At 39.1% G+C, this 12,903-nt stretch overlaps 1 protein-coding gene across 1 annotated transcript; it reads right to left on the bottom strand.

Moving 5' to 3' along the window:
• Positions 1–6,406: 6,406 nt before the first annotated feature.
• LOC113521292 (putative inositol monophosphatase 3) lies at positions 6,407–12,782 on the bottom strand. Its single transcript, XM_026906784.3, has 3 exons — positions 12,042–12,782; positions 11,439–11,587; positions 6,407–10,601 (listed from the first exon to the last, which is right to left on the bottom strand). Exons 1-3 carry the CDS (start codon positions 12,541–12,543, stop codon positions 10,227–10,229), a joined length of 1,026 nt encoding a protein of 341 aa, XP_026762585.1. The 5' UTR covers positions 12,544–12,782; the 3' UTR covers positions 6,407–10,226.
• Between the last annotated feature and the right edge of the window lie 121 nt (positions 12,783–12,903).

Here is a 12,903-nt window from a genome sequence, read left to right as displayed (position 1 = left end):
TTCAAGGCTACATGTTCCCCGTCACGGAATGCTGTTGCTTCATAAAAGACTCATATATTTTTTTTTTATTTTTTTTTATTCAATTAATTTATATTTAAATGTGAAGCGTTGAAGAAAAGATTTTCTGTTTTTAAAACCTGAATAAATGGCAAGGTATTTTATTTCTTTATACATATATGTTAACTCATGGGAAAGAATGAGACAGCATATCCGTCGTCTAACCTCCTTGTTGTTGATAAAATTAAACATCTAATAAACCTATTTTAACTACTGAAGTGTTATACCTTTTTCTTTCATACTAATTTATCGATATGAAAGAAAAGGACAAAATACCCTCTAATGGTTTATAGGAGGTTTTATTTATTAAATAGGAGAGTTCAAAGTCTAACAAACAATAGATAATGTTGCCTAATTGTAAAAAGTAAATATGGAAATTGAATGTAAACAAACAAGATCATTGCCATTTATACAGGCACAATAATATTATAATTTTAACGAAGGCATAACGGATTCTTTATAATTATTTAATAGAACTTATTTGCTATGTAATATTTATCTTTTTACTGAATCAATATAAAATATTTCATTGTAACTTTACATAATTGTACAACAAAAATTGTAAGTACATAAAACAATAAGCGACTACTGCCAAGTTGTTACATTCATAAAGAGGATTACTTTCGTCGCAGAAAGGAACGTCTATGGTTCCTTTTAAAATGTCAAATGTCATTCGAATGTCTAGTCGATATTGTTAACAATTAGACCAAAAATGTTTTACTAAAACATACTCTGTCTATATAATATTGACTTTGGTAATATACAAAGAAACAAAGCGTTAGATTGATATTCGAATCGGTGTACGTGTTTGTTTATTTGTAGTAACGTAAAACTCACTCTAATCAATGCAATGTAATCGCCATATAATCTAATTGATTTAGTACAACTGTATAATGTTTGAGATATAACTGCGGACTATTAAAAATAACAGCGATCACACCATAATTGAAACATACGCATGTATTTTTTTTTTTACAAATGTGAAAAAATATACAGCCATCACGCTTATTTGTCAACCTTGTGAAAAAAAAAGAGGCAAAGGACTCAGCGTATACAGCTACAGTTTTACATAGAAATATAAATACTAAATACAGCCAGAAGAATATTATAAAAAATATTATGAATTGGATGCATACGTGTTGTGCTGTGTAATAAGCGACCTGACACATTGAGTGCTTCGCTTGTGAACTTTTTATTCGTCCGGGGCTATATTATAAAAAAAAAATTATTTCATTATTGGTTAGATTCCTTCACGTGTAACAATAACGGATGCTTAGCAATTTTTTCTCTATTTTACTTATTCCTAACCAAAAGTTTTGTTTTTAAAAAAGTATGGGTGCTATCAATGTTTGTAGAGAAAGACATTTAATTAGTTTTCTATTTACTTCATAGCTCGCCTTTTTAAAGATACAACGTATGTTCGCAACACATTCCTGTATTGATTAATAATTCATAAATTTCGGTGAAACGCACCTGTATATGTTATTTTTTAAAATATGCATTGTAATTGTGTATTATGAGAAACGGAATCCGCTTAATTTATTAAAATAAAAATATAGTTAAACATAACAAACTTTCTTTTATTTATATACTTTTTTTTTTTTTTTTTTTACAACACAGGGGGCAAACGAGCATGCGGCTCACCTGATGGTAAGTGACTACCGCCGCCCATGATCACCCACAACACCTACAGCATTGCAGGTGTGCTGCCGGCCTTTTAAAAAGGAATATGCTCTTTTCTTGAAGGTTATGTTGTCGTATCGGTTCGGAAATACTGCTGCTGGAAGTTGATTCCAAAGAGTGGTTGTGCGTGGGAGAAAGTGCCTTGAAAAACGCACGGTGGAGGACCGCCACTTGCCCAGATGGTTGGGATGAAATTTTAGTTTATGGCGGGTTGTACGATGGTGAAAATCTGCAGCAGGTATCAATCCGAACAATTCTTCAGAACACTCCCCATGATAAATTCGGTAGAAAATGCACAGAGATGCAACATCTCTACGCAGTTCCAGTGGGTCGAGCCGGATAGTAAGACGCCGATCGTCAACAATTCGAGCTGCCCGACTTTGAATGCGGTCTAACGGAAGGAGTTGGTACTGTGGCGCTCCTGCCCACAGGTGAGAACAGTATTCCATGTGTGGCCTCACTTGAGCCTTATATAGTTTCAGGCGGTTTTCTGGCGTGAAATACCGTCTCACCCTATTGAGCACCCCCAACTTTTTGGAAGCTATCTTAGCTTTTTCCACGAGATGACCGCAAAACTGGACGTCGCTAGATATATTGACGCCAAGAATCCCCAGACTCGACTTATTATCGAGGGAAGTGCCCCGAAAGTAAGGAGATACGACAAACGGTGTCTTTTTTGCGGTGAACGCGCAGACTTGTGTCTTCTTAGGGTTAAAGTGAACAAGATTGCGTTCACCCCAGATCGAAACTTTATCGAGCGAAGTTTCGATTTCAGACACAAGTCTGTTCCGGAGCTCATCGGTATGTGCCCGCGAGATCTTTGCATGACCGGTGTATAATGCATCTCCTGTACTGTCGTCTGCATAACAATGAATATCACTGATCTGTAACATATCATTGATATGCAGAAGAAACAGTGTCGGAGATAGTACACAGCCTTGCGGGACACCAGCATTCACAGGTTTTAAGTCAGAGCATGCTCCGTCGACTACGACCTTAATGCTACGTTCCTTAAGAAAACTGGCGACCCAACTGCACAATCTCGCAGGCAACCCAAACGAAGGTAGTTTTGAGATTAGTGCCCTATGCCACACCCGATCAAAGGCTTTCGCAATATCCAGACTAACAGCTAAGGCCTCTCCCTTATTCTCGATTGCCACCGCCCATCGGTGTGTTAAATAAACTAAAAGATCACCAGCCGAGCGCCCCCGTCGAAAGCCGTACTGGCGATCTGAGATCAGCTGGCGATCCTCTAGGTACCGGAGCAGTTGATGGTTAACAACTGATTCCATGACTTTCGAGAATAAGGAGGTGATAGCTATGGGCCTATAATTAGCTGGATCTGAGCGGTCTCCTTTTTTAGGGATCGGATGCACCAAAGCAGTCTTCCAAAACTTTGGGACTATACCAGATGAGTAACAGAGCCGAAAAAGACGCGTAAGAACCGGAGCCAACTCTGGTGCGCACGTCCTAAGCACAATTGGAGGAATGCCATCGGGCCCACTCGACTTATGGATTTCAAGGGAGAGAAGTGCTCTACGCACTGATCTTTGCGTGAATTTAACATCCGGCATAGAGCTCTTACAACGCGGGATGGTCGGCGGTGGTTTCTCCCCGTCATCCAACGTCGAGTTTGATGCAAAGAGAGATCCAAGGAGATCGGCCTTCTCTTTGGCGTTCAGAGCCAACGAGTTATCCTCCCTGCGCAATGGTGGAAAAGATGACTGACAGAAATTCCCTTGTGCAGCTTTGGCAAGAGACCAGAAAGCTCGAGACCCCGAAGGTAAACTAGCCAATCTCTTGCCAATTCTACCAATATGCTCTGACTTCGCTGTGGCCAAAACTCTTTTGAAGGACCTAGAGGCAAAGTTATACTTCTTTTTAAGGGCACTGATGTTAGGATCTCACGACGCCACACCTTTGGCCCAGGCTAGGAAGCACTCCTGTTTCAGGCGAGATGCTATTCTACAAGAGGCTCCATACCAGGGCTGGGATTTCCCACCGACAGGTACCACAGAGTTAGGAATAAATAATTCCATTCCCTGAAGCACCACATCGGCGATGGAATTGGCAATGGCGTCGGGGTCCCTCAGTGCGAAGCAAACCTGCCTCCATGGGTAAGATGCGAAAAAAATCCGCATCTCATCCCAGTCTGCCGACCTGTAGTGCCAAACACGACGTCTACCCGTGGAACGTGGTGGAATCGGACTCATGAGAGGCACCTCGCTCCGCACCAGACAGTGATCCAAGCGGAGCTTCGACGGAAATCACATAGTTGTCTGGGTGGGTGGTCAGCAGAAGGTCCAACAGTGAAGGTGAATGGTCCAACACATCAGGTATTCGCGTAGGCGAGGAAACAAGCTGCGTCAGACCATAAGCCAAAGCAAAGTCATGAACAGATCTTCCCGCATAGTCGGTTGTACGTGAACCAAGCCATTCGGTATGGTGGGCATTAAAATCGCCGAGAATCACGACTTCAGCGGAAGGAATCTGTTCGAGCAGGGAATCTGTAGTCATTTGGACGTGCTCAATGAGTTGGTCGGTTTCGATGTTACCGCTGTGGGACCTGTATAGGCATGCATAGACGCGAGGATGGTCATTGCAGTCTACGCGCAGCCATAATATAGACAGGTCCGTACCTTCAAGAATTCCAAGGCGGCGACAGCAGATATCCTCTCTGACATACGCGCATATACCGGCACGCGAAACAAAACAATGTTCAAGTTTATATCCCGGGTACGTCAGGTATGAAGTTTCGTTTGGAGAGGATATCTGTGTCTCCGTTAGAAAGAGCAATGCCGGCCGCGCCGTTTCTAGGTGGTGGTGAACAGCGTTTAAGTTAGAATGTAATCCCCTGATATTGCAGAAGCTCACATTGAGCGAAGGGGATGCCGTAGAAATCTTGCTCCGTTTGCCTTTGGTTTCAAAGAGCGGAATTTTGCCCCCCCCCAGAATACGCAGGGCAGCCCGAGCGTGGTTGCTCGAGAGAGGATTCTCCAGCAACATGGTTACTGGTACCTCCCTGGGGTATGTTATTTTTTTTTTTAATTCCACTGCCATGGTTGCGTGTTGTAAGATAGGGGGGACGGGGTTGGGGAAAGGATTTTAGGAATAGGAAAGGGATGGGTATGGGATGGGTATGGGATGGGCCTCCGGACTCCCTCACTCACCATACGGAATGTGATCGCACTAAAAGTGCAACCACTTAGCGTCGGTATTCTGTGAGGGTGTGGTACTTCCCCGGTCGAGCCGGCCCATTCATGCTGCAATACCATATAGGATTACAGCGTGGCTCTACCACAATTAAAACTTCTATAATTGACTACCTCCGTAGCTGTAGGTACTTTCGAGTTTTTTCTTTTTGATGTTTTTTTTTTTATTTAATGCATGATTAATGGAATGGTAACCCCGCCTGCGCTAACGGTATACGCTGGCGGGGCACCAGTGAATGATGATAGGTGAATAATGAAAAAAAGCAGTTCAGTCAGCCCATCGTGATGATTACACCTGGAACTCAGCACGATGGTTTCCAGGGGGACCGCGTGGAGGTCGACCTGACAGGGTATATTGCTAGCAATGGGATTGGTAGCCCGCATTACTAACGATCCCTTCCCCCTTTTTTTATGTATGAAAATGCCGGTAACCCTGCCTATCAATATACACCGACAAGGTACCAGTAAGGGATGTTGGGTGGAGATAAAAGCAGGTCATAACTGATGTTGGGTGGAGATAAAATCAGGTCATAACGCTTATCATGACGAATGTCACAAAAATTAACCACAATGGTTTCAAGGGGAAATCACGTAAAAGCTGACTTGATAAACCTTATTTTTTTTTTACCACTGAGGTGGCAAACAAGCATACGGCACACCTGATGGTAACTGGTTTACCGTAGCCTATGAACACCTGTAATACCAGAGGTATTACGCGCGCGTTGCCGACCCTGAAGAACCCCATGCTGTTGTCTTGAGAAAACCTCGGCAGGGAGCTCATTCCACAACCTGAGTGTTCGTGGGAGGAAACATCTCTGAAACCGCTCAGTACGCGACCATTGAAGCTGTAGGACATGAGGATGTACTCGCTGTCGATGGCGAGCCGTACGATCGTAAAAAGTGGTTGTGGGCATCATTTGTTGTGGGCAACATTATGTGAACTACTAAACCTCGATACTGACAATCTCTTTCCCCCGGTACTTCCAAGGTAGGAGATCCTGTGTTCAAGTCTAGGTGGAGTCCATTTAGAAAACGATTTTTTCTAAATCGGCTCAATTTTGGGTGTTCACATCGTGAACCCAGATATTAATTTCCCTGTGCCTCATAACAAGTTATCGTAGTTTAAGGACTAGGTGAATGACTTGATGTCATTGAGTGGCACTTAAAAAAAAATAAGTTTAGATTAAAAAAGAATTCTTACGAAAATATACGATTTTTTTAAAGGATAACCTCGCCTGCGCTAATGCTATACGCTGGCGGAGCACCAGTGAGGGATGATGGGTGAGAATGAAAAGGCAGGTCAGTTAGCCCATCGTAATGAATACACCTGGAATTCAGCACGAGGTCGACCTGACCGGGTATATTGTTGGAAATGGGACCGTTAACATGCCTGTATTATTAACCCCCCCCCCCCCCCCCGATAGATTAGAGTTACACAAGTAAAACAGACAGAATCAAGTAGATTTTTTTATTAACTCTAGCACTTAGTAACAAAAACTCAATTTAGTATATATAACAGATTTTTATGAAAATAAATTAGTCATAATTAAATATCTAATTAATACAATATTTACATGGTGTACGTTAGTTACAATACTAAATGACTTAATTTAGTTCATTTTTGAATGCTAATTTATAAAGGTAAGAATAACACAAAAACTACATACAAGAATTACATGGCTCATAAAAAATTTCAATACCTACTTATTACATTAAATTTGGTAGACAAACTGAGCAAATAATTGTAGTCAATTATATATATATATATATATATATATATATATATATATATATATATATATATATATATATAGACCACATGGAGACATTACACAACGGCATCTAGGTCCAAACTAAGAATATATAGTTACTACATAACTGTTAGATCCTCGTATTGGCACTTTTATTAAGTAAGGCCAAATTGAAAAGTGCCTAAAATTGTTAAATACTGAATGGGCAACACTAGCCCCTTGTCAAAGTTTAAAAAAAAAAAATTGGTCAATGACTGAGACGAACACAATTGAAACTAGCTGCTAGCTATGCAGAAAACAGCCACCTCCATTCACTTACAATAGCCCTTATGCGTTAGCCCAACGCATAAGAGCTATTATGGGCGTCACAGTATATTCTGTGATGTCCACGGTAATCAGCATGTTCGCCATTCACATATAAAGGTGGGAAATAAAAGAGGGAAGAAAGTCTCTACAAAAAATTGGTGGTTTCTAGTAAGAAATTTAGCTATTTTCTACATAATCAGGTCATATTTAAAACCAATTGCCGTGTGGCTCCAACATAGTGTGGGCTACACCTTCCTTTCTCGTGGGTGTCGTAAGAGGCGACAAAAGGAACTTAATTGTCGAGGAATGGGCAGCAATATTCCTCTTAAAACATCACTGGTGAAACTGTGCGCGAAGCGTGGCGGTTACTGGCAAAATTCCTTTTTTTTTATATAACTTAGAATGGCAAACACGCTGACGGCCCACCTGATGGAAAGTGGTAACTGTCGCCTATAGACATGAGCAGTACCATGGATATAATAAAGTATACTAACTAAGTACTACTAACAAAGTATAGAATAGCCAAAATGCGTAATTTTTCTTCATCTTGTTTTATTTGTGATTTATTTGTATAATTGTAAGAAAGAGACACTTTGTACAAAAGTCATTTTGTACAAAGTACAGATTCTGTACAGACTTTGATGGAGCGAGGCCTGAGTACCTCTGTTCCATTCGTTTCTACCGCGAAGCAGTTGTGTTTGCATGGCTGTGTTTCGGTTTGAAGGGTGGGATATGGCAGTGAATTTACAGGGTACAGAGGAATAACACCTGAGTCCTCAGGAATGGCAACGCATGGGGGGTATAAAAAATATACAAATTATTTGCCATTCTAAGTTGCATAAAAAATGTCCTTGAGTTAATACTGTAATTAAATTAATTATAGAGGAGGCATGAGTTCAACGGTAGACAGTTAACTAATATAATAATAATAATAAATAAATACTAGATCCTTCCTATGCTCACGGCCATCGAACCAGAGGCCCCTTCAAACCGGAGTTATGGTATTTTGCCCACTCTGCCACCATATTCTTACGCCGTTGGTCATGTTATCTATATTATGTAGTCGACATGTCTCTTAACACATTAATTCTGTGACTTTCTTTTGACAATACAGTAAATAAAGAGAAAAATATATTGATTGCACAAAACACCACAAAATAATTATGTATATTTTAAATCACAGCCTTTTATTTTATGTACCATATAATAATAGAATTTGTAATATGTCAAACAGTGGAAACCTTAATTCCTTTAAAATATCATTACAAAAATGTGTGTTGTGTACTTCTATTAGTTAGCAACAAATAATGTTAATTAAATAAGCACTTAATTATATAAGTCGTATCAAGAAGTGAGGAGACTCGCTGAAAATCGTAGTGAGTGGCAAGAGCTCCAGCGACAAGAGTGCAGCTCTTTAATAGGATAGATAGATATAAGCACTAAATCAACCATTACCTAAAGCCATGTATGTACTGTTATTACTATTACAGTCATATCTGTCACGCCTGTCTCCCATTAGGGTAGGCAGAAACAATGGAACGACAAATGCTTCGATTCAAACAAACCTCTTTCCTTCTTCTACTATTACAGTGAACGCTCTATATAAGCAACTCATTTGAACCATACATACATACATACGTATCTGTCACGCCTGTCTCCCATTAGGGTAGGCAGAAACAATGGAACGCCAAATGCTTCGATTATATTCATTCATTTGAAACAATTTCAATAAAAAAAAATTCTTTGGAAAAGTTACCTATAGGAAAAAAGGAGTGTTAAAATACCAGAGGGAGAATTTATACAAAAGTCGATTGCTTGGGTACCTCTGTTCCATTCGTGTTTCAACCGTGAAGCAGTTGTGTTTGCATGGCCGTGTTTCGGTTTGAATGGTGGGATATGGCGTGAATTTACAGGGTACAGAGGAGTAGCTTAGAATAGGTCACCCCTTCCTTTCCCATGGGTGTCGTAAGAGGCGACTAAGGGAACTATGGTCGAGAGATGGACAGCATACCTCTTTAAACATCACCAAAAACCAAACTGCGGTTGCCAACCCGCCTGCCAATGTGGCGTGGAGCTCTGGCTTCTTAATGAAGGCACATATGCACTCTCAGATTTGTCTTTACAAATCTTGGCTGGTATTCTAGAGTGGGCACCAGATAATTCTAGGTTGGGCGAAGCTCATCCGGCCCCAGCCTAAATACACCTATGAGTAACATGTTCTGCAACACCGCATCATTTATTGTTTGGTAAATACATAGTTTCTAAAGTCTTTCACAGTTAAAAAGCTAACATAATATTAAAACAAAATTGATAATCATTTATTGTAAATTCATCGATTTACAATGAATGGTAATTGTAGAAGATTGTACATAATTATAATATTGTCTATGCTCTTAGTATAGACATAGTTTTAATATTAACTTTTTAATATTATTTCATTGTAGAGTCAATATCGTAAGTCTAGAAAAGGACCAACACGCAATACACTAATAATAGCAATAGAAAAAAAAATCAAAATACTATTTCAAGCCACCTATAAGTATAGCAATGACAGACCATTCTGAAGAAGAGGAAACTATGTCACCGATATTAATTACTAGACCACGTAATTTGGATGCAAGATACCTGAGGGCCTACAATGTTTTCCGAAACTTCGGAGCCAAAAGAAATAGAAATTTGATGTTAAAATTACATAATGCATGCCGTTTGGAAATATTAAAAATGTTAAAATATTGTTCCTTTGGACTTTTATGATAGGATGTATGACGAACGAAATGTTAAACTCCATTTATTGGTCCGAATTTGGTATAAACAAAAACACGAAATTGAGTCCGAAATTTCGGAATTTAATTTCATGGTAGACCCGCTGGACCGGCGCAAGAAGTTACCTTTAATATGCAGTTCGCCTGTCGCGTAATTTTAGTCGTCACTAGTTACATCCCGCAGTGTCGCATGCATTAATCGATACATATTGTTTGTGTAAAGTTAGGATATAACCTATCCATGTACCAAATATTCAAACCAGTAGTTTTTGCGTGAAAGAGTAACAAAAATTCATCCGTCCATCGATCTTTACAAACATTCGCATTTATAATATGTAAAAAAAAACCGTTAACGCCATAATTTCAAATTTTCAAACATATTTTAATGTACCCTCGACACCCACGTCCGTACTATGAACGTCAGTTGTACCTGTGAAATGAAAATGTTGGCACATTCAAGGCATTGTGGATAGTATCTTAGGTTCTTTACTCAAATAGTAATCATGGTCATACAATGTGACCAGGAGACCATCTGTGACTTTGACCTCTTCAGTGGGTCCGTAGGTGATGAGGGTTCCTTTTGCAGTCGTCATTTTGCCGTTAACAGCTTTTATGATGGCGTCTCCAGCGCAGAGATCCCACTTCTTGATCGCGGTCGCGTGTAGATAAACGTCGTATGTGCCATTCACCACCGCCATTACCTTGTAGCCGGCACCGGCGGCTGGCGTCACTACCGTTTTCGATCCGAACGCTTCCTTTGCAATTTCTGCCACTTTCCCCGGGTGTGATCTGGATACTATCACTCTGGGTTGATCTTTATTCTCTTCTTTCTGTAAATACACATACATAGCTTGGAATAGCCAACAGTCAGCCTATTTGATGGAAAATAGCATACAAGCTAGTGCTAAATGGCAGGAAGAGGCAAGACAGAGTGTGATTCTTATCGAATGTGATACCACTCTATCAGCTTACTCTTTATCTTTATTTTTAATTATATTTTTTATATGGTAAAAAACATAATTAAACAAAGAGGCAAAAACTAGAAATGGCACTATACTGAAGCCAATTGCATTCATAATTGGCCAATATATTTGATATATTTAAAATTATTTCCCAGGGAATACCTGGTCTTAAGCTTCAGACAAGACATTCTACTGACCATGGTAAAAAGTAGCCTATACCCTTTTTTTATTGTTAGGACATCAAACAAGCAAACGGTCCATCTGATGGACAGCGGCTACCATCTCCCATTAACACCTGCAATATAAGTGTGATGCCAGTCTTTTAAATATTTGTAGATAAATTTTTATTAAATTTCCCATAATACATTGTAAAGAGAAAATTGAAGACAAGAGCTCATGTACACAACACTAGATGTACAAGAAAGGTAGAAGTAAAGGATGCACAGACAGTAGTAGTATGCTATGCGCCCAAGAAATGAAGGTGAATACCAGCTCTATGGGAAAAGGTATGATCATAAAAGGGTGATGATGGCATCAGTTTTGGATTTCATATAGTGGGTATGTATATATCAAATTTCATAGTACCTGGTTAAACCATTAGAGTCCAAACCATACACACTTTCAGTATTATAACATTAGTACAGAAGGGTGGTTGTTGATAATTTTGAGTGATAAGGAACTTAAATTTCTACTAGAGCAACTTACATGGGGTACACTTGGTATGTTGGTGGAGGTTTTCCTGAACATCCAGCCCCAGTATGTGCGAGGTGGGAACGGGAAGTGGATCACACCAATCACAGGCACCCCCCTGATGGCCACACACACCATAGTTGTCACATACTGATACAGCCCCTCTGAAAATATAATTTACTATTTAAAATACAACAGTAAATAATTTATATATACTTTAACATAGTTTACTAAAATTGTAATTATCCAAATATATTTTTGCCATCAAAATTTTAGTTTTCAGCAAAATTAAGAATATTACCGCTTGATTAATGTTTTAATTAACTAGCAGAGAACTTTTAAATAATCAATCAGAAATATTGAAAATAAGTTAACCTTATTTTTGATAATTGACAAATAATTGTGACATTGCCACACTTCCGTAAGCTAAAGTTATGAACGCTTTTAAAGAGATGCTGACAATTTCGATTTCAACTTGTTTCCATCAATAAAAACCTGACCTACCTTTTCATCATCACCTATCATCCCTCACTGGTGCCCCGCCAGCATATATCGTTAGTACAGGCTGGGTTACCATTCCATTATCATCCATTAAACAAAAAAGTATAAAATTTATACCTGTATACTCCTGTGTGGCATCCAAAGGATCAATCCAGACAGTGACATCTTTAAATAAAGTTTGCTCATCATACAAGTAATCTATTTGTTTGTGTTCCGGCGGCGCGTTGTCTATGTCGAGTAATTCTTGATGTTCGCAACTAGAATCACTCTTCGTATGCTCCTCGGAGACCACTGTCAGCTTTGGAAACGTATTTTTGAGACTATAGTACATCGCACAGTGGGACGAGTAATCAGCATCCGTCACCGGGTCATTAGCCCCTTCCTGAGTCTTCCCTTTGCTTTTCACGTTCAACTCACGATTCTTGCCCTCTATAATCTTTTTACCGCCTCGCTCGGCCGCGTAAATTGCAGCTTTGAGTAAACTTTTTAAATTGACGAAATCACTCTTATCAGTCGTGTAATTCGCACCGCTCGACCGCCAATAAATAATGAGAAAAACTATAAATACTAATGTAAAACAAGCAAACTTGTTTACCCTTAATGTTCCACCGAAATTCATGTTACTAAACGATATTTTACCTCAGAGTAAATAGTCACTATGTTTATTTCAATTGATTTCAAAATAATTGTTATAAATTAACATTTAAATGTATAAAATTAGAGTATCTTATTAATTTATAAATAAAAAGTAAATACAAGTATCTGATTAGATTAGGTACCGAGGTAAATTTTTATAGACAAAATAGGACAGGTAATTATTTTGGTAATTATTGTCATCGTGAATAAATAGTTGACACTGACATTTGTGATTGACATACGAATGACATCTTTTTAGATAAAGCGTGGTCGCACTGATTGTCTTTTTTGCACAAATTAACAAATCAATAATTGTTTTTAAAATTGTGAATTTGCAAAGATA

The sequence above is a fragment of the Galleria mellonella genome, unplaced genomic scaffold (assembly GCF_026898425.1).
Source record: "Galleria mellonella isolate WM207_F2 unplaced genomic scaffold, CSIRO_AGI_GalMel_v1 utg99, whole genome shotgun sequence".
Taxonomy (NCBI): Eukaryota; Metazoa; Arthropoda; class Insecta; order Lepidoptera; family Pyralidae; genus Galleria; species Galleria mellonella.
Note: the sequence above shows the minus strand (reverse complement) of the source record. Positions and strands in the feature narration are given on the sequence as shown.